This window comes from Oncorhynchus keta, chromosome 15, assembly GCF_023373465.1.
Source record: "Oncorhynchus keta strain PuntledgeMale-10-30-2019 chromosome 15, Oket_V2, whole genome shotgun sequence".
In the NCBI taxonomy this organism is placed as follows: Eukaryota; Metazoa; Chordata; class Actinopteri; order Salmoniformes; family Salmonidae; genus Oncorhynchus; species Oncorhynchus keta.
The window spans coordinates 42,846,643-42,869,081 of NC_068435.1; the positions used below are offsets into that span (position 1 = coordinate 42,846,643).

At 46.4% G+C, this 22,439-nt stretch overlaps 1 protein-coding gene across 2 annotated transcripts; it reads left to right on the forward strand.

The window, feature by feature from the left end:
• The first annotated feature begins 2,157 nt into the window (after positions 1-2,157).
• On the forward strand, positions 2,158-22,439 carry LOC118395005 (GTP-binding protein REM 2). Of its 2 annotated transcripts, none has more exons than XM_035788755.2 (6): positions 2,158-2,544; positions 4,187-4,502; positions 5,167-5,240; positions 15,251-15,428; positions 18,792-19,147; positions 20,417-22,439. In XM_035788755.2, exons 1-5 carry the CDS (start codon positions 2,533-2,535, stop codon positions 19,115-19,117), a joined length of 906 nt encoding a protein of 301 aa, XP_035644648.1. In that variant the 5' UTR covers positions 2,158-2,532; the 3' UTR covers positions 19,118-19,147; positions 20,417-22,439. The 2 variants fall into 2 exon arrangements, with proteins under 2 accessions (XP_035644648.1, XP_035644647.1); XM_035788754.2 differs by having other exon boundaries at positions 2,162-2,544; positions 18,792-19,142.

A 22,439-nucleotide genomic window follows, 5' to 3' on the forward strand; every position in this document is an offset into this window, starting at 1 on the left:
CCTAGGGACGGCATGGAAGAGCACTAAGTAAGCCAGTGACTCAGCCCCCGTAATAGGGTCAGATGCAGAGAATCCCAGTGGAGAGAGGGAGGCCGGCCAGGCAGAGACAGCAATGGCGGTTCGCCGCTCCAGCGCCTTGTCGTTCACCTTCCTACCCCCGGGACAGACTACACTCAATCATAGTACATATTGAAGAGATGAGTCTTCAGTAAAGACTTAAATGTTGAAATTGAGTCTGTGTCTCTCACATGGGTAGGCAGACCATTCCCCCAAAAATTGAGCTCTATAGGAGAAAGCCCTGCCTCCAGCTGTTTGCTTAGAAATTCTAGGGACAATAAGCAGACCTACTTCTTGTGAGCGTAGCGTACGTGTAGGTATGTAGGGCAGGACCAAATCAGAGAGATAGGTAGGAGCCACTCCATATAATGCTTTGTAGGTTAACAGTAAAACCTTGAAATCAGCCATATCCTTAACAGGAAACTGTTGTAAGAGAGGCTAGCACTGGGGTAATATGATCAAATTGGTTGGTTCTAGTCAAGATTCTAGCAGCCATGTTTTGCACTAAATGAAGTTTATTTAGTGCTTTATCCGGGTAGCAAGAGAGTAGAGCATTGCAGTAGTCTAATCTAGAAGCGACAAAAGCACCGATTCACTTTTCTGCATCGTTTCCGGACAGAGTTTCTGATTTTTGCAATGTTACGACGAAGATGGCAAAAAGCTGCCCTTGAAATATTCTTGATAATTTAGTCAAAACAGAGATCGAGGTCCAGAGTAACGCCAAGGTCCTTCACAGTTTTATTTGAGACGTCTGTACAACCATCAAGATGAATTGTCAGAGGCAACAGCAGACCTCTTTGTTTCTTGGGACCTGAACTAGCATCTCTGTTTTAAAAGTAAAACATCTGTATCCATCCACTTCTTTAATGTTCAATCACCAATCTGAATTGTGACCCACCATCCAACAAACTCACCGTGAGAAAAATAGATTGGCTTGCTGGGATGAACATAGAAAATTGCAGTCATTTCAGTTTAGTCTCAAATCTGCCCGATTTGTCACTTGACCCCTCTAACCTGTTTCAGCTGGAAACATGCTGTACGCTATTGATAATCTTTGTAGCCCATTCATTTGGAGCAGGCAGAATTTTGTGATGAGTGCAGTTATCTCAGTGATCCGTCTGCACTGTGAATCTCTCACACACACGGCTCTCGCTCAGATGGCTTGATGAGACTTAATTAAAGTCTGCAGATTAAAGCTCAGCTCCACAGGCCCATTGAGGAGTGCGAGCTCGTCTCCCAGTCCCCATTCAGTCCTCATTCAGTCCGCATCAGTCTTCCTCTAACCAGTGCATGTTACCTAACTGCCACTGAGGTTGGGGCCCAGACAGAGAGATAGACAGACACAGGAAATTGCTTTATCAGCAACGTGAGTATGTAACAATCAACCACAAGAAGTGACTAGGGATCTTGTTCCTTATCCCCGGGGTGTAGTGAGTGTGTTGGAGGTGGTTCAGTGAAATGTTCATGTGATAAGTAACAAAACCTCACCCGAGACCTATATACAGACCTGTGTTAGCTCCCAGAGAAAATGCCTGCAGGCTTTAACTTAGTGGGCTAATACAGTCTTCAGGTGCATAGACAACCCGGTCTAATAACCAGCCAGATACAGGATCATCGCAGATACAGGGTGAGTCATGGGAGTACAAACCACTATAAGGTTATAAGGTCACGGACAAACCATTTTAGTTAAGCCTCTGAATGACACAGTCATAAATACTATGGTCGTGAATTGATGCAGCTTCTAACATCCAACGGATGAGAACCAATAGGTTCATATGATTTCACAGTCACCATATCAGAGCAATTCACTACATTCAGATGTTGCTTGGAGCACGAAAACCCTATTCCATTTCCGTCACAAACATTCTTCAGAAAATTGTACTTTGCTTCCCTCTAGCGGCTCGAGCAATCAACGGCAGGCAGATTGTTCTGGGAGAGCGGTCAGATTGTGCTTGCTTTTTTATGCATGAGTAATGCTGGCAGTGACAGCCAAGACTTTAGTCAAGGACGCGGCCCTGATGCATATTTATTATAGTAAAATAGAGAAAGAGGAGAGAGAGAGAGAGCAACTCAGGTACACACTGGAGCGCATTCTTGGGCGTGGGACAAGAGGAGGGGATGAGGAGGGGGCGTGCTAAAGGTTGTTTTTTTTGGTGCACGAGAAAAGCCGCTTATTCTTAACACTCCCAGAAGCAGGTGTAGGGCAGGCCACCTAGACACATGCGTTGCATTGTTCTTAAATTAAAATCTACACATCGAGACCAAGGGGCTTCCGGAGGAATTAATTGCACCGGAAAATGGTTTCGAAATGTTAATTGACATTAGATGCGCTTCTTTTGTTCGCCCGCATCTATACTTCCCCGTTGTGATTGTCGAGACGCACTAGTTAGGTGCGATCGCAAATGACTTGACATAGATAGCGGTGGTCGCAGGTAAACACTTTCTTTCTGAAAAATAGAGGAAGAATTGAACACGATGACTGACCAGGTAAGGTGACATACCTTTTTTTCTCTTTTTTCTAGCATCACCTCGCTGTTTACGTTGTGCCAAACGTTTTCTTTAAATTCGTTCGGCAATATTGAATTATTACACACAATTGCGGTTTAGGCTACACATCCTCTTTAGTGGAACGACTCAAGAAAAGAGCCTCGCAATAAGTAGGCTAACATTCTAGAAGCACGCGGACACTTATGTTCACAACTCACTCTATATCCCCCTCGTCTGTCGCCTTCAAAAGATGCGGACACTCAGTTGTGAAATGTACAGTATGTAGGACCTACATACATTTGAGTCTTTTTTCTTCTTCTCTCTTTTAGAATAAATTAATCCTAATTTAGTGTTTTTATTATTATGCTGCAGTATAATTACTCTAAATGTGGAATTCCAACACTGCAATTGAAATGTGAACACCGGTGGGTGAAATAATAATAATGGGCCTAATGTATTGCACTTTAGGGGAAACACCATAGTAGCCGAGAAGCAAGAGTAGGCTAATTGACGTTTTACAGTGATGATATTAATATAGAAATATAGCAACACCGCATTGCCTCGTTTTCTGTGTTTTACTGTTTACCCTAGTTATCACCTGTCAGTCGGGGCGAGATTAACTGATGACATGCTCCCCTCACCCTTGTCACAGAATCTTCTGTGTCTTTCTTTATCCCTCCCCTGCGTCTCCTTGACCATGATTAATTAATTAGACCCTCTCAATTAGTCTAATTGGTTATGTGGCTGAGTCCAGCAGTACACTCTCTCCCTGTGTGTCACTGAGAGGAGTGGAGCTTCTAGCTCAGCCACAGGCACACCTGCTCCTGGCTGGTTGCTGGCTCACAGCGTGAGGGCTCCACCTAGACTGATTGCTGTATTAATATTGATGGAGGTCATCTGACTGACCTAGTGCTCCATACACACAGAACGCTCGCAGCAATGCTTTTGTTTAAGGCGGACTGTTGGCAGTGTTATCCTAAGCGGCCCTTAGTGTTGTTGAAATCAGAGGACAGTGGTGTGTGTGTGTGTGTGTGTGTGTGTGTGTGTGTATATGTGTGTATATGCACACACATGTTTACATAGACTTAGGTGTTTACTGTTTACGTACATAGAGCCCACACAGGATGCACAGTTTACTGTGTGTGTGTGTTACATGCAAGGATGGGAGGGAGGAGGGGTCATGGACATTCATGTTTTGACCTACTTTCTGCTAATGCATCCCAGAGTCCCATCAGTCACTAAGCTGTGCAGCAGGGTTTCCTAGCACTACACAGCTGATTCAAATCATTAAAGGTGGGTTGTTTGGATCAGCAGTGAAGTCATAGGGTATGGAGTTTGGGAAGTCCTGCCGTACAGTACCACCCCTTTTACATAGTATATTAACTCTCTCTCTCTGTGGATCTCTCTCTGTCTCTTGCTTCATCTCGCTCCCTGCCTCTCTCTCTCCCTCTCTCACACACACACACACACACGCTCGCTCGCTCTTCCTCTCTCTTCCCATCCTTGTCTCCGTAGTAGAAGGCCTGCTGTATCAACTCTTTGTGTAACACTTCCTCTCCTGTGTTAACATGCTCTCAGTTCCATTCTCACGAGGGTCATGTCCATTGGGCTGTGTACTCACTACCATTTCCGTCTCTCTCAGTACAGTATGTTTCTCACCGCTGCTCCCCCTCTGAGAAGAGGAAGCACACCTCTACCAATCAAGCACCAGCTGAGGCGGGAGGAGGCCGTATCAGAGGACCATGACTGGATACCAGGGATTGACGAGCCGGCCACGCTGCCAATCAGTGACACCCTTTGCCGGGATGAATCATTTAGTCAGGCGTCGGAGGGGTGTCATGGGAGTGCTATAAGGATCGTACTACTTGGGCAGAATGGGGTTGGAAAATCGGCACTCTCTCTGGCCCTGGCTGGACTGTCAGACAGCTCACTGTCTGTGGACTCTGAAACAGCCTGTGGTAAAGTTATTCTGTGTGTGTGTGTGTTGTGCATGCTTGTGCATTGGAGTGGGTGTGCAGTGTGCACATGGTGTCTACTTTATGTCAATTACCTAATATCAGCTGCCACAAAAGAGCAACACCAATCTGAGTCGTGATATTGAAAGTTACTTTCCCCATTTACTTACTGAGTGCACTCAAGGCTGAGCGATAACGAGACCAACCGCCATTCGCCAGCACTGTGTGTCATTGTGCCGTCTTGAAGGCCAGGGTAATAATAACACCAGTCGTGGGCCAAATACTCAATCAATCAATGCCCAAGGAAAGTGATGGGCACACTGCTCTGGAGGAGGGGCTGCCACAGACATGTCATGAGGAGGCAGTCCACACAGGATGTAGATCCTAGGCTGCTTGGAGAGTGGACTTGTTTTCAAGTGTAACCTCAATGTTTTATGTGGGGCACCCTTGTGTATTCTACAATAACCTTGTCCCAGATCTGGGACAACTCCTCAGGCTGTCATTGTGTAATAATACCAGGTATGGGCCCAGGTTAACAGGACCAGTCCAAATGGGCTGAATGACTTCCCTGTACTGTGTGTTCACCTCAAAGCATTTCTGAGCTTGTGTTTTTTGAGTGTCACTATGTTGACGTGTGTGTGTTTGTGACAAGCACGTCTGTTTCCAGGAGAATGCTACGAGCGCACGGTGTCAGTTGACGATGAGCAGAGTTCAGTCATCATTTATGACAACTGGAAACAGGTGAGCTATTTATGGCACACGACACTCTGCCATTCTATTCATGTGTAATGTGTTGTGTCACCTCTCTATACTCTCTTGTCTTGGTCTGTCTCGTTCTCTCTGAATGCAATTCCCTCTCTGCCAGTATTCCTGTTCACGCTGCTGCATTTGAAATGGAAATGTGTTTGAAAAATAAAGAAATGAAGAAATAGGATCTCTTAAAAATGTCAGGAAGCGTGTGTGTAGGGTTGCAGAATTCCGGGAAGTTTTAAATAAAAATCCCTGGGCTTCCAGAAATGCTGGTTGGAGGGTACCGGATTTCCAATTGATTCCCTCCTCATTCTGGAAATCATCCAGCCGGAATTTTCGGGGAAAGCAGGGAATTTGTTGAACGTTTAAAGGATTGTTCATCCCTACGTGTGTGTGTGTGGCCACCTCGAGGCAGTTGCAGACCGGTTTTTATATTATATTAATAGAAATGGTAACTTACAAAAATTGAAATTCCTTTAATTTGCTGCAGATATTTGTATGGCGGTCGTGCCAGTTCTTCTCTTCATTACATATTACAAACAGCATGAATGCGTACCATCCTCTCCATAGTCAGAATTTGAATGCGCTTTTAATGAGATGTTTTGTCGTATTCAGTGAATTATAATGAGGCTAGAGGAGCACAGCTGCTCTGAGGCTCATCTGTTGTGTGTGTGTGTGTGTGTGTGTGTGTGTGTGTGTGTCACTGAGGATTTCATTATGACAAAGTACACTTTAATAGTTTAATATTAACCATGTGATGGCCTTCTGTGATGATGGTGCAGTGCTATGTGTACAGCCACGTGACCTAGGGCTCAATTCAATCCGTATCGTGGAAGTTCAGCACTGTAGCACGATTTGAATTTTAAAGGTAATTTCGGATTGAGTCGAACCGCGGGAACGTTGCCTTTTAAATTTCAATTGAGCTATAGCACTGAATTTATGCGATACGGTCTGAATCGAGCCCCGAGTCTCTCTCTACCAGAAGTCCAGAGCCCTATGGTTCGAGGAGTTAGCGAGGTTACTTTCGTCCACTCGGGAGAGCAGGTCTAGCTCAGGGCCGACTCCATTAATCCTGAATGAAGTTGTCTGAGTCGCGAGTTGAGCGCCAATATAAATCCGATTCCCTCCCTCTCGCAAAGATTGCGTCATCTTCCCCTTCCTTTGAGGAAGATGAGCGATTTACACATTTTATTCATCAAACGCTTTTTTACGTAGGTATTTTAACAACACTATAAAAACAGTCACATTACACATTTAGTAAAGACAGAATGCATTTGAAACGTCGCGCACAGTAAAACGTTTATATGACTTAATACAATTATTGTGTCGAGGGGAAGAAAGGGAGGTAAAGGTGCATTGATAAACACACAGGACGGCATTAACCTTTTAATGCAGTGGGTTAAATCAGGGTCACACAGAGTGATTCTTGGTAGTCTTATGAAATCTACTTTGAAACGAAAGTATACACCTCACTCACATGGTTACGGGCTTTAAAATAAGAAACCTGTACCGTGTCAGATCTAGAGTTGAAATATTACATATTTGAGTTTTCATCTCAATATGACACGTTGTAACAAAACTGTTTGACATAGAAACACTAGATTTGATTAACTATGCAATAATGAAAAATATCCATAACATTCCACCCATGAGGCCACTAGATGGCGCTTTTGGTCATTGACTGCAGGAAAGGGGTCTACCAATAAGTAATAAACTAAAGAAAGCCCTTAAAGTTTGTTTCACACACTAGCCTGCTGAATATGCAAGATAATTTTTCTTTCATTTCAATTTTGGCACAAATTCAAATGTGGCACTGACTCGCCCATGAATTGAAGGTTCAGCATTGTCTCAATGAAGAGTTTGGCGTTCAACTAGCCACATGCGACACGCACACGCAGCTACAAGCGATCGGTGGATGAGCAATATCCACCATCGTAATATGGATGAAGCCTTCGCTGGAATGTGAAGCTAACTGAAGCTGGCTACCTTTTACAAAAAAAACCTCAGTAGATCTAGCTTGCATTGTAGGATACCCCTCAGGAGTCCTCCTTGGTTTACCGAGTCTGAATTATTTAAACCTAGCTCAGGGGAACTCCATTTAAAGACCTTTCTCGATCTTTCACTTCTTTAACTGTTTGATCTCCCTTTCTCCGGTACCTCTTTCTCCTCACTATCTCTTCCCAAGTTGACCTCATTTCCTACAGCTGTGTCATCATCTCAAAATCCATCTCCCCCTCTCTTTCGTGTTCTCCCTGTCATACTCAGAACTGACCCCTTTTTTTTTGTTTTTTTGTTCAAGTTAACTCTCCCTGAAAGTCAATTACATGTGTTATTCTCTGCGTGCTAATGCAAGCGCTGGTATTAAGCCATGGCAACATAAGCAGGCCAGCGGGATTTGGAGCCTCTCCAGCCCAGCAGCGGCAGAGAGCGAGAGGGGACTGGACCAGCTCCCTCTCCCCCAACACACACCCCCACACCCTCCTTTCACTGCTTCTGCTTACGACATGACACGCTGCCCATCAAATCAAATGACCCTTGACACTGACAGGAGCAGCAGAGTAGAGCAGTGTGTATGTGTGTGCAATGACCCCCGGAGGATTTTGACTAGCTCCCGAGTCCCTAGCTAGTCCCCTATTCCATGGGTGCCCTACCCGCCCCGGTTTACCATGGTGACCAGTGGACTGAACAAATCCCGCCCCCCTCATGGGTCAAATCATGTCGAAGCATTGGGCTACAAAGCTTCTTGCTCCCCGGGGGAAAACACTGGTTTTATTCTAGCTTCATGTACAGTACCTCTTCATAACCCCGCTAATTATAGTTGGGTGTTTTTATCAGATCAACAAATAGATAACTGCTGTGTATGGTCCCTTGATTCCCAGCTGATTCACACCAGCTGCTACTCAAGTTGAAGCTTCCATGTCAAAGCAACCGAGTCTCACACTAGGCAGCCATCCAGCCACATCACCATAGAAGATTTCACTGAGTACACACACACACACACACACACACACACACACAGCGGCTCTCCGAGTTTCTCTTCAGCTAGCCATGGGACTTGGAGTGCTCTTGACGTCAGGCAGAGAATAGCTTAAATAAGTCATCCAGCCTCCTAAAATAGCCAGTGCCTGCTTGGCTGTGACCTGACAGGCCGAGGATTTCCTCTGTACATGTTACATTTACTGTACCATGGGTCGTTCTCTGTGTACACCACAGCCAATCAGCATCTATCAAGGTCAATGGGAGGAGCCAAGGTGTTTTGATGGCTGTGGGTTGACTCTCTAGTACTTCGACTCTCTAGTACTTCCTCTCTCTAATAATAACAGGCTAGTTTCACCTGTATTCACCACCAGGATTTCTCCATGCTGGAGGTCTGAGCCAGCTGTGAGTGAATGGATCTCAGCGTGGAGCCATTAATTACTACACAAGTCAGCCTCTCAAAATACACTGTCTGTCTGCTGGAGGTGTCCATAATTATTTAATAACTATTAAATAGTTATACTAGAAAATCCTGGATGGAGTCTGAGGTCAGTTGTAGTAAGCCAGTATATACGCTACATTACCAAAAGTATGTGGACACCTGCAAGTCGAACATTTCATTCCAAAATCATGGGCATTAATATGGGGTTGGTCCTCCCCCCTCTTTAATGCTATAACAGCCTCCACTCTTCTGGGAAGATTTTCCACTAGATGTTGAATTGTTGCTGTGGGGACTTGCTTGCACGAGCATCAGCCACGAGCATTAGTGAGGTCGGGCGCTGATGTTGGGACGATTAGGCCTGGCTCGCAGTCGGCATTCCAATTCATCCCAAAGGTGTTTTGATGGGGTTGAGGTCAGAGCTCTGTGCAGGCCAGTCAAGTTCTTCCACACCGATCTCGACAAACCATTTCTGTTTGGACCTAGCTTTGTGCACGGGGGCATTGTCATGCTGAAACAGGAAAGGAAGTTGGAAGCACAGAATCGTCAACAATGTCGTTGTATGCTGTAGTGTTAAGATTTCCCTTCATTGGAACTAAGGGGCCTAGCCCGAACCATGAAAAACATCCCCAGACCATTATTCATCTTCCACCAAACTTTACAGTTGGCATTATGCATTGGGTCAGGTAGCACTTCTACTGGCATCCTCCAAAACCAGATGGTGAAGCGTGATTCATCCCTCCAGAGAACTCATTTCCCCTGGTCCAGAGTCCAAATGGTGGCGAGCTTTACACCACTCCAGCCGATGCTTCGCATTGTGCATGGTGATCTTAGGCTTGTGTGTGGCTGCTTGGCCACGGAAACCCATTTCATGAAGCTCCTGACAAACATTTATTGTGCTGACGTTGCTTCCAGAGGCAGTTTGGAGCTCGGTAGTGAGTGTTGCAACCAAGGACATAAAATGTGTATACGGTTCAGCACTCGGTGGTCCCATTCTGTGAGCTTGTGTGGCCTACCTCTTCACGGCTGAGACGTTGTTGCTCCTAGACGTTTCCACTTCACAATCGCAGCACTTACAGTTGACTGAGAGGTCAGTGTACAGGTATTTGTGTGGAGATATGTCTTTACAGTGATGTGTATATTTTTTAGACTGCACTGTTGTGTAGTTATGTTGACCGGTCATTCTGTTGTTCTTTGTGTGTAGACTGGTTGTTGTGGCTGGTCATTCTGCATTTGTTTGTGTAGAGAAGTCAGTCTGCATCATTGTGTATATTTAGCAGTCTCTTGTTGTGCGTATTTGTGTAGTGAAAGATCAGTCTATATCGTTGTGTATTTGTGAAGGGAGGTGGCAGTTCTGCGGTGTTGTTTGTAACGCGGTCAGTTTGTGACGTTGTATATTTGTGTATGCAGAGCAGTCTTGTGTGTCTGTATAGTGCGGTCAGTATCTATTGTTGTGTGTCTATTCTACGTGTGTGTACGGCCGGAGCTAGCCTCTATAATGTCAGCCCGGAGGGGTGTGGTGCCTCGACGCAGCCCCAAGAAACCAACCCAGCACTCAGCTCCACTAAAGAGTTACATCCAATGATCAGATTTTGACTCCTCAACCAGAGGAAGGTCTCTGGGCCAATCTATCTCCGCTCCTCTCTCTCTCCCGCTCCATTCATCTTTCTCTTGACCTATTTTATTCTGACGATCAGGACCCTGGACTGATAATTTTTTTCCTCTTGTTTAAAGAACGACTGAACTTTCTAAATTGGCCTCGTTTCCAAGCTTGGTCATTAACAAATGCTAGCGGCCATAACTGAAGCCAGAGAGGAGGAGGAGGAGGAGGAGGAGGCCACGCGAGCGGGTTTACTCCGCCAAAAATCCTGTTGAGCAGATCATGAATTATTAAGCGAGTGAGGAGTTTTTTTGTATGGGCGGCAATGAGCGGCTTACGTCAGGCTTATTTGATTTAATAGAGTTTTCATAATGCTGAGGTTGTTACGAGGGTATTGACATAAGTGTGATGCACATGTCATCCCGGCAACCTTGAGGGAAAAAAACACAGAGTTGCCCCTGTTGAAATTCGAGAAGGTCTATTCATATTCATAAGGCTAGCATAGCATCTCACTCTCCGTTGAATGCAGGCGGTTGACGTCAACACCCCCCTCGTCAAATATTCAAGAAAGTATTCAAATAATTAGATGTGTCAACCAATCCAAAGAGAGGAATAGGTGGGAGCTTGAGAAGCATCTAGTCATTATATCCAGTGTCACTGCTGAAGCCAAACGAGTTGTCTTACGGGTGTCGTTTGATGTGGGTGTGTCGTTGCCATTTAAATCACAACAAACAAGGACAGTAGTGAGTACAGTGAGCTAAGGTAATCCAAGATGGCTTTGTTATGGAGAGAACACAGTTTTGAAGTTGAGGACCTTTCCCCTCCTTACTATCTCGCCATCTCAAGATGGTCAGCTACATTTTAATCATTTTGCGGACGCTCTTATCCTGAGCGATTTTACAGGAGCAATTAGGATTTAAGTGCCTTACTCAAGGGCACATCGACAGTATTTTGACCTAGTTGGCTCAGGGATCGAAGCCTTCGGTTACTGGCCCAACGCTCTTAACCGCTCATCTACCTGCCGCCCTAATTCAGTTCTATGTGTAGGCTAAGGCCTGCGCTGACTTGGTGTTTAGCCAAGCTGACGGCAGCTAGCTAGCATAGCTTGATGATCGCTGCAGGGTCAAAAGCTTCAAGTTCCTAAGCGTGCACATCATTGAGGACCTGAAATGGTCTTGCCACACTGACATTGTGGTGAAGAAGGTGCAACAGCACCTCTACAACCTCAGGCGACTAAATCAGTCATGTCCCCTAAGACCCTCTGCAGACGCACCAATGAGAGCATTCTGTTGGGCTGCATCACCGCCTGCTATGGCAACCCCTCCCACCCTCAACCGCATGGCTCTCCAGAGGGTGGCGCAGACAGCCCAACGCCTCACCGGGCCCACGCTGCCTTCCCCGCAGGACATCTACGACAGCACCCGGTTTCAAAAAGGTCTTGAAGATCATCAAGGACATCCATCACCCGAGCCACGGACTGTTCACTCGGCTACCATCTGACAGAACGAGACCGCACAGACGCATCAAAGCCAAGACGGAGAGACTAAAAAACAGCTTCTATTATCAGACTGTTGAACAGCCATCAATAGTCTACCAAGTGATGCAAACTCACTCACAAAAAATGCACACACAAGCTTTCACACACACCTCATACTCATGGACTCACACACACACACACACACACTCAAACACACTCAGCCAATGCTGCTGTCCCATGCTATAGAGACATTGAACCACTGGTCGCTTCCCGTTTCACACTGTGTATTTAAATACTGTATCCCCGACCATGGCTTATTCTAATATTTCTACCACTGTACATTGTATTTTTGTTACACTGTTTATACACGCAGCATATGTAAACTCGGCAAAAAAAGAAACGTCCATTTTTCAGGACCCTGTCTTTCAAAGATCATTCGTAAAAATCCAAATAACTTCATAGATCTTCATTGTAAAGGGTTTAAACACTGTTTCCCACGCTTGTTCAATGAACCATAAACAATTAATGAACATGCACCTGTGAAACAGTCGTTAAGACACGAACAGCTTACAGACGGTAGGCAATTAAGGTCACAGTTATGAAAACGTAGGACACTAAAGAGGCCTTTCTACTGACTCTGGAAAAACACCAAAAGAAATATGCCCAGGGTACCTGCTCATCTGCATGAACGTGCCTTAGGCCTGCTGCTAGAAGGCATGAGGACTGCAGATGTGGCCAGGGCAATAAATTGCAATGTCCGCACTGTGAGACGCCTAAGATAGCGCTACAGGGAGACAGGACGGACAGCTGATTGTCCTCAAAGTGGCAGACCACGTGTAACAACACCTGCACAGGATCGGTACAGGATGGCAACAACCGCCCGAGTTACACCAGGAAAGACAATCCCTCCATCGGTGCTCAGACTGTCTGCAATAGGCTGAAAAGTGCTCTTCACTGACGAGTCGCGGTTTTGTCTCACCAGGGGTGATGGTCGGATTCGCGTTTATATTCGAAGGAATGAGCGTTACACCGAGGCCTGTACTCTGGAGTGGGATCGATTTTGGAGATGGGGGGGGGGCATCATGGTCTGGGGCGGTGTGTCACAGCATCATCAAACTGAGCTTGTCATTACAGGCAATCTCAACACTGTGCATTACAGGGAAAGACATCCTCCTCCCTCATGTGGTACCCTTCCTGCAGGCTCATCCTGACATGACCCTCCAGCCTGACAATGCCACCAGCCATACTGCTCGTTCTGTGCGTGATTTCCTTCAAGACAGGAATGTCAGTGTTCTGCCATGGCCAACGACGAGCCTGGATCTCAATCCCATTGAGCACGTCTGGGACCTGTTGGATCGAAGGGTGAGGGCTAGGGCTAGGGCCACCCCCCCCCCCCAGAAATGTTGGGGAACTTGCAGGTGCCATTGTGGAGGAGTGGGATAAAATCTCACAGCAAGAACTGGGGAAATATGGTGCAGTCAATGAGGAGGAGATGCACTGCAGTACTTATTGCAGCTGGTGGCCAGACTGTTACTTTAGATTTTTACCCCCCTTTGTTCAGGGACAAATTATTCCATTTCTGTTAGTCACATGTCTGTGGAACTTGTTCAGTTTATGTCTCAGTTGTTGAATCTTGTTATGTTCATACAAATATTTCCGCATGTCATGTTTGCTGAAAATAAACGCAGTTGACAGTGAGAGGATGTTTTTTTTTCAGAGTTTATTTATATACTGGATTCTTGACATAGCTCTCTCCTAATATAACTACTGCCGTACATACCATTTGTTAGTTTATCTTGTATAAATCCCCCTGGTGTACATATGTATAGATTGCATCTTGATACTGCTGCTTTCTGTTAATTGGATTCGTTCCTGCCATTCTTCATTTCTTGCCTTTTTTTTTCTTTGTAATTTTCTTTCCATTTGCATTGTTTGACATTTGACTGCGTTGTTAGCTTGTAACATAAGCATTTCACTGCACCACTTTTAACACCTGCTAAACTGTGTACGGGACCAATACACTTTGATTTGTAAAGACATGTTACCGTGGAAACGATATCAATGCCCGGTCTTGAGTCAGCGCAGCTGTCCAGCAACACACTATGCTAGAACTGGCTAGTTTGGTCTCGAGACTTGACTTCATGACCAAAACTATCCTATATACACTTTGTAGTAAAACATTTACACTACAATAAATGTTTCTGACTCATCCATGCCACATAGACCATTTTCAAATGGAGAAGTTTGTTTTCAGGGGCAGTTTCTCTTTTAATCCCAGTCCCTGTTTGTGTTCCAGGAAAGGGTGGGGGTGTGATTGTGTGTTTTTTAGATGTTATGAGGTGAGATTTCTGAACTGAGTTCACGCTGTCAGCTGCTTTAACTTTGAGCTCTAACTCATCTGGTTTCTCGTAAAGAAGTGGCTTTAGGGCAAATAGATTTATAGTGCTACAGAGTTTTACACAGGACACAGGAGGAGAATACAGGTGATTGCACTGTCTGGGAGGCATTTATAAAGGGATTATATTATACATGTCAGGTTGCTGTTGATGGCTTTTACTCAGGAGTTGAATCATATATGGTGACGTACGCTAAGTGACAAGATAACTGACTCTCACAAGCTCGCCTAATGTTTATGGGGGTGTGTGTGTGTGTGTGTGTGTGAGGGGAAGGCTGCATGCCCTGACAGATGGCTGGGGCCACAGCAGTGAAATGGAACAGAGAGGAGCTGACTGACTAAAGGAGGACAAACGCAGTGTTGAGTTAGCAAGCATCCCTCTGATGGAAAGCCCTTTTTAGTTGTCACAGTTACCCTGGAGAGCTCTCCGTCATGACGCCGCCAATCGATCTGCGACGTGGCCGTGTTTCTCTTCGCTGCTAACAAAGATTAGTGTGTGTGTGTCTCTCCCTCCACAAAGCCTGGTAGTTCTGCTCCCCCTCCTCGTCCCCCCCTGCGCCCAGCCCAGAAGGTGACAGGTGGCCAGGCTCACTTCCGTGCGGCTAGCTCCCCTCTCCTCCAGAGAGAGATGGAGTGGGTTCCGGAGACCATGGATTTCCTGCTGTGGGGGTGCAATCCTCTTTGGCTTGTGGGAGCTGTGCATTTTTCAGGCGGAGACTCTCTCCTGAGGGCTGAAATTCATCTTCAGGGTCGTGTGGATGTAGGGCACACAGACAGAAACAGACACAGGCAGACATGGCTGGCTATGGTGGGTTAGGAGAGGGGGAGGGGCAGCTCTTCTCCTGTGTGCCTGAATGAATCTGAGAGGCCTGTCCTTCAGAGCCAAAGCGTACTATAAAGGCCACGACTAGAGGGAGGGAGACATTAATGGAAGCCCAGAGAAAAGGGTCAGAAGCCAGTTCACAAGGGTACCATGTTTTGGATTTGGGACAAAGCCCCTGTCAGTCCACTCAGCAGAGTACGTAAATACAAAAATGCACATCCGACAGCGACGAAGTGTGTATCATTGTCATTTAATGTCTCTCTCACTGTGTGTGTGTTTTGGTGTTTGTAGGACCTGTCCACGCTGCAGTGTGAGGTGGTTGTCCTGGTGTTCTCTGTGACAGACAGGAGAAGTTTCCACCGCACCGCCCAGCTCCGCCTCATCCTCAGGGAGTCGCTGCCCCACACTCCAATCATCCTCGTGGGCAACAAGAGTGACCTCGTCCGCTCTCGGGAGATCAGCACAGAGGGTAGGGAGAACGCCCTCGTTATACTGTAAAAACACACTCCATTATCACTTGAGCGCTCCAGAGTGTTTTATAATGTACCTCCTATCAATCTACTGGTCTCTCCTTTCCACCTTGAACCACCATTCTCATGTGATCGCGTACAGTGCATAGAGATACTGCAGTATTGCATAAAAATGAATGCAGTACATACTTAGTCGATGCAATGAACCCCCCCCCCTCCTTTCCCAACCATTTTCATGTTTAAACCGGCAGAGCCTCATAACATTCAGCACAGCATGGCTCCCTCCCTTTCCTTTGAATATTGGTGTCTGCTTTCTACCCTTGTCCTCCGTCTGTCTTTCGTCATGGCCCATCTAATCTGTGCCTCTGTGTTATGCCATTTGTCACCTATAACTGTATTTCCATTTGAGAGCCAGAGAGACAGTTTTATATGTGATCACCAAAAATCAATTCCTGGCTGCTGTGAGGAGCAATATGGGAAGAGAAATGTTTACCATTGCCCCTCCTCCTTATGGGAGAAAAATGGACTCATGTAATTGTTACCGAATGAAACCATAAGCAGCAGTTTGGCGCGGTGATACACTGCGAAATGGCTTCCAGTGGATTGAAAAGCACACATTCTCTAGGGCCAGGGAATTATGTTGGCTACCTTTTTAAAAAAATATATATAAAAATATTTATATTTTTTAGTTTCTGTGGACCATTGTTCCATTCTGACATGATGCACAAAGCTGATTCTGGAACCACATTAATCTAGTCTAGTAGAAATGCCTATGTCTATATCTCTGTAACCTCGTCCGTAATTACAATGCAAAACTCAGTCACATAGCCTACAGTAAGCAACAGAAAGTAGGACACCAACCCCCAGTTGTTGTCTTCCTCCTATTATTATCCCATCATACCTGTTCACAATTAAAGCAGTGACCTCTAACTACTTTTATAAACTGGGTGGTTCAAGCCCGAATGCTGATTGGCCCACAGCCATGGTATATCGGACCGTATACAACGGGTATGACAAAACATGTTTATTTTTTACTGCTCTAATTACGTTGGTAACCAGTATTTATAACTGCAATAAGACCCCTCGGGGGTTTGTGCGATATGGCCAATATGCCACGGCTAAGGGCTGTGTCCAGCCGTTGCATTGTGCGTCGGAACAGTCCTTAGCCGTGGTTTATTGGCCCTATCGCACACCCCCCTCGGGCCTTATTGCTTAAGTATACGTGTTTATGGACACGTAGCTCTCCCTCCTATCTCATCCCCTGCAGGGCTACTTCAGCTGTGTGCCTCGCCTCCTGTTCTGTGTTGTTTTTTTGGAGGCTTCCCCCACTTTATTTGGATGATCTCTCTAGCGCACAGGGCTATCACTATCTTAACGTGTGTGTGTGTGTGTGTGTGTGTGTGTGTGCGCGCGCGCTTTTCATGTGTACCTCTGCCAGCACACACGGGCACGCACACACACTCGCACTTAAAAGTACCAGCTGCCAACCACATTCTCACACCTCTCCCTACTCTCTGTGTGGTGTGGGTGACACTGCTTGGGCCGTGTGGAAAGCTGTGATAAGGGGGATGAACCGAGAGGAGAGATGCCTGGGATGGCCATGCTACAAGGGCTGGTGCAGGAGTATGTGAATAAAAGTGATTGAGTGGGGATGGTTGTGTGTGTGGGTGTGAGACCTATTGTTTTGGGTGAAATCTTTTTTATTTTAGTATAGGTTGTCTAGCCCACCATAAGACATGGAAGGGTGTGTGTGTCGGTGTTGTGCAAGAACACATGCTCAGTCATGGGGGGGGTTGTTCTTAGGATACTGCTCCTTACCCATGTGCTCAGCATGTTCCCCATCTGAGAGAACTGCTATAATGATGTGGTCATTGAGATGCAGATGCTACATCTCTTACCTCGAGCTGCTCTTTGCATGTCGTCGCTGACTGATGACAACCTCGTCTCCAAAACAGAACATTTTCAGGAAATGTAATAAAATTACCATATTTTTTTTTTCTTCCATTAACAAACCATTATGAAACCTCGGAAGCTATTTTAAATACATGTTATTGATCCTCAAGTCAATAAATGTAAAGAAAATTGGCAACAGAAAAAAATTGAGTTGCGACGTTTTCATCGTACAGCGACTGTGTGCTGTCTGTATTCTTTCCCTCCTTCTTTGAGTGCAGGGACAATCTTTCCCTCTCTCTCCTCCCCTCCTTCCTCCCTGCACCTCTCTCCTCCCCTCCTTCCTCCCTGCACCTCTCTCCTCCCCTCCTTCCTCCCTGCACCTCTCTCCTCCCCTCCTTCCTCCCTGCACCTCTCTCCCCCCCCTCCTTCCTCCCTGCACCTCTCTCCCCCCCTCCTTCCTCCCTGCACCTCTCTCCTCCCCTCCTTCCTCCCTGCACCTCTCTCCCCCCCTCCTTCCTCCCTGCACCTCTCTCCTCCCCTCCTTCCTCCCTGCACCTCTCTCCTCCCCTCCTTCCTCCCTGCACCTCTCTCCTCCCCTCCTTCCTCCCTGCACCTCTCTCCTCCCCTCCTTCCTCCCTGCACCTCTCTCCTCCCCTCCTTCCTCCCTGCACCTCTCTCCTCCCCTCCTTCCTCCCTGCACCTCTCTCCTCCCCTCCTTCCTCCCTGCACCTCTCTCCTCCCCTCCTTCCTCCCTGCACCTCTCTCCTCCCCTCCTTCCTCCCTGCACCTCTCTCCCCCTCCTTCCTCCCTGCACCCTCTCCCCCTCCTTCCTCCCTGCACCTCTCTCCCCCTCCTTCCTCCCTGCACCTCTCTCCCCCTCCTTCCTCCCTGCACCTCTCCCCCCTCCTTCCTCCCCTCCTTCCTCCCTGCACCTCTCTCCCCCTCCTTCCTCCCTGCACCTCTCTCCCCCTCCTTCCTCCCTGCACCTCTCTCCCCCTCCTTCCTCCCTGCACCTCTCTCCTCCCCTCCTTCCTCCCTGCACCTCTCTCCCCCCCTCCTTCCTCCCTGCACCTCTCTCCTCCCCTCCTTACCTTGTCGCATCCCTGCTCTCGGAGTCTGCTGTTGGAGTGCTGTGAGGGACACAGAAACCCTGCTGAGTCATAGAGAACAGTGGCCAACCCTCACATCTCCACGTCAGCCAGAGCCAGCCACAGCCACCGCCACACTATGTTCTCATGTTGCTCTCACCTCATTGTGGCTCATCCCTGCCTCAGCTCAGCTCCATTTCAATTCAATGTTATTTTCATTTCACTCTTATCAGGTTGAGGCGCCAGTCAATCAGTTATATGTAGTAGATGGTAGGATAAGCCCAGCTGATCTGATCAGATTTGATCCTTTCCACTAAACATGGCTTATCATGGTATCTCTCTTCTCTACATCCCCCACCCCTCTATCTCTCCCTGTTCCAGAGGCCCACTCCAGTGCCATGATGTATGAATGCCAGTATCTGGAGCTGTCTGCCTCCCTGGACCACGGCACCACCGAGCTGCTGGAGGGAGCGGTGAGGGCTGCCAGGGGTGACTGCGTGGGGCCGGGCTGGACGGAGGGGGACCCTGGGGCGGGGCGCAGGGAGAGCCTGACCAGTAAGGCCAAGCGCTTCCTGGCTGGCCTGGTGCCGCGGTCCTACGGCCGAGGAGACCGGGACAGGGGTCAGTACAGGGAGATGAGCAGACACCGGGGCAGCAAGATCCTCCGACAGAAATCGCGCTCCTGCCATGATCTCAGTGCAATGTGACACATCAGACAGACCGAGAGAGGAGGTGAGGTGTGTGAAAAGGGGAGGGGAAAAATTTGAGGAAAACAGAGGATGGGAGATGAGTTGTGGAGGGAAAAACTGGGACGGGGGATGGTGAGAAGTGTAGCAATGGAGAGGGAGGGGCCGTTAGAAATGAAGCTGTACCTTAGGGAACGCGAGAGCGAGAGGTGAAGTCATTAGAATAGCAGGATGAGATGAATACTAGTCGACTCATTATGCAATGTAGAGGGGGGAAAAAACAGTCACATTGGAGAAAGAATCAAGTAAGAAAAAGGGGATTGGAAAATGATTGTGCAAGATGGAAAATAATGAGTGTCAAATACACACCACACACACACACACACACACACACACGAGGCACGCACTGTCTAATTACGTAGAGACTGATAGAGATCTAACGTAGACCTTGGGCTGTATTCAATCTGGATTGCCGGAACGTTCCAGATTGCGTGCTAGAAAATGTATTGGTCGTTTCCAATTAAGCCGACATATGCAGCGTGAATAAGCGTGAATAAGCGTGAATAAGCGTGAATAAGCGTGAATAAGCGTGAATAAGCGTGAATAAGCGTGAATAAGCGTGAATAAGCGTGAATAAGCGTGAATACGCGATACGGATTGAATAGAGACCCTTATAGTCCCCGTTTTTAAAAGCATGCTGTTACACTGTGAATAGAGTTGCAGAGAGAGGACTTTCCCCCGTAGGCTCATATTATTATTATTATTATTATTATTATTATTATTATTATTATTATTATAATGGCTTGTATTCCCTTATTGGCCGGTAGCTACGGTATACAACCCCCCTCCCCTGCGATCGCCAATGCAAGGCCCTTTATAAAAGCCGTGCACTTTTTATACTGTGGGTTTTCATGTCGATTTTCATGTTTGCTGCATAATCCCTTTAAATCAGGTATAGATTTGGGATGTATTTTTCTTTTTCTACCGCGACCCCACAGAGACGAGAGCTTGGTTGGAGTGGGTCATATTACAGTAGCTATTCTGAAAGTAAATGTAGACTCTGGCCACCTATTCACCTTTACACTGACTCCATGGTAAACATCCCTGCACTCAGTTATGATCCTATAATAGGGCCTGGAGTTTTTCCTCACCTGGAAAAACTCCAGGCCCTACCTATATATATGCAGCTACTGCAGAGCCTAGCGATAAGTAAATGGCTCTACAATGAAAAGAAGCAATAGTTGTAACTAGGGCCCAGAGTTTTTCCTGTTCACATGACTTGAAGACCTAATCAGGGAAAACTCTGGTCCCTATGTGTAGAAACAGACTGGCAGAACCCACTCAACTAACTACTGGCTGAGTCAGAGCACGTTGGGTTGCCACAGGAAGATCGACGAAGATGAGGGTTGAGGAGATGACAAGAGAGACTCAACTACCTGTGGCTGTTTCATGTTAGATTGCTTTTTGTGTTTTTTTTTTACCTGCTGAAATTGTATACACACACTACATATAGGGCATTTGCATATACGGATAACTACCAAAATAAAGGAAACACCAAGATAATAGTGTCTTAATAGGGCATTGCGCCTTGACATAGACTCTACAAGTGTCTGGAACTCTACTGGAGGGATGTGACACCCTTCTTCTATGGGAAATTCCATAATTTGGTGTTGATGGTGGTGGAAAATGCTGTATCACTGAGCTCTTCTAGCCATGGGAGCCAAAATAATGGTCATGTATAAAAATGTGCATTTTTATACTAGCCCAATGTTGTAGTCGAGTCACTAAACCTCGGGAGGTCGAGTCTCGAGTCCCTATGGCTGAATTCGAGTCCAAGTCACCAATGGTCGAGTTACGTCCAATTTATAATAGGTCTTATTATGCAATTGTTTCTGGTCACCACCAGATGGCAGTATATTGTCACTCCCTCATGTGGAAACCCAACTAATTTACTATTCATCACTACCTCACAAGTTCTACTCAATACCTGTGTTTCACTACTTATTTACTATATAAATGAATGGTAAGTCAGGCTCTCAACTACTTGTTTGTTATCGACCCACTGACATTTGTGTAGTTTTTATTTATTTATTGCAGAGTGAAAACTAAAGGGAGACTGGCTATGGGATGCAGGGGGGAAATTGAGAGGGTAGAGCAAGATGACAAATTCAACGATTGTTTTCAATTTGGTAAAGCAGACAAAGCTAAATAGTAGGCTGGTGGTTACAGGGAAGCAAGAGACACTTGCGCGATGTGTAGCCTATGATCGGAGCCGGAGTGGAGCCTGACTGCCCACAAACATCGCTTGCTCCCCCACAGCTCACAAGCTGATGTAGGCTGCATGTGCCAGGTGTGGCATGTCCTTCCCACTGCTAGAGAGCAGAGTGCTCGCTGCTCTGCACACCTAGTGCCACTTATTCTGCGTCTATCCAGTCCAAGTGCAACGTTACAAGAAGGCGAGTCAGAGTCAACAATGGCATCCTGGTCTCAGATCATTTTGTATTATTCTATATGTAAATCCGAGACTCCCCATTTAGTGTGATATGGTATGGTATGTATTCATTTTTGGATGCCCATCCAATTCATATGTTATGAATTCCAATTTGTTGTGGCTAATGTTAGGTTAAAGGGTTAAGGTTATGGGAAGGGTTAGTTAACATGCAAAGTAGCAAGTAGTTAAAGTTGTTAAAATGCTAAAGTTGTCCATGATGAGATTCGAACACGCAATCTTTGAATTTCCAGACTTTTGCGTTATGCACCCACCCATCCACCCCGACCAATCACCATCCTTTCATTTTTGCCTTAAGTAACCTTCTGTCTTACGTAACCATACCTAACATATCATACTAATTTGAGTGTCTCAAATTTACATTTACTTTGTTACGTCTAGTCTTTGAGACCGGGCTGCCAATGGTCGAGAAGTTGAGTCCAAGTCACCAGTGGTCGAGTCCAAGTTGAGTCACAAGTCATGAAAACTGACTCGAACTACAACACTGACCCTAAGCATGATGGGGGATATTAATTGCATTATTAACTCAGGAACCACACCTGTGTGGAAGCACCTGATTTCAGTATACTTTGTATCCCTCATTTACGTAAGTGTTTCCTTTATCTTGGCAGTTATCTGTACATTAACTACCATAGAACAGAGCATTACTGTGGGGGCTGGCCACACAGGCAAACACAACCATAAGCGTTCTGGAAACGTTGCTTGGATGTCTTGTCCGCGTGTGGCAACTACATTGACATACATTAGCTACACATGCTCACTCATTTGTCACTGTCTATTATTACACACTTGTCTTTCGAAAGATAATAAATTCATTTTGTTTGACGTCCTTGA

Excerpts from the sequence above, each read along its gene's own strand:
- LOC118395005 (XM_035788755.2), top strand. Across the intron at positions 5,241-15,250 it reads TTTATGACAACTGGAAACAG|GACCTGTCCACGCTGCAGTG; the intron begins GTGAGCTATTTA and ends TGGTGTTTGTAG. Across the intron at positions 15,429-18,791 it reads TCGGGAGATCAGCACAGAGG|AGGCCCACTCCAGTGCCATG; the intron begins GTAGGGAGAACG and ends TCCCTGTTCCAG.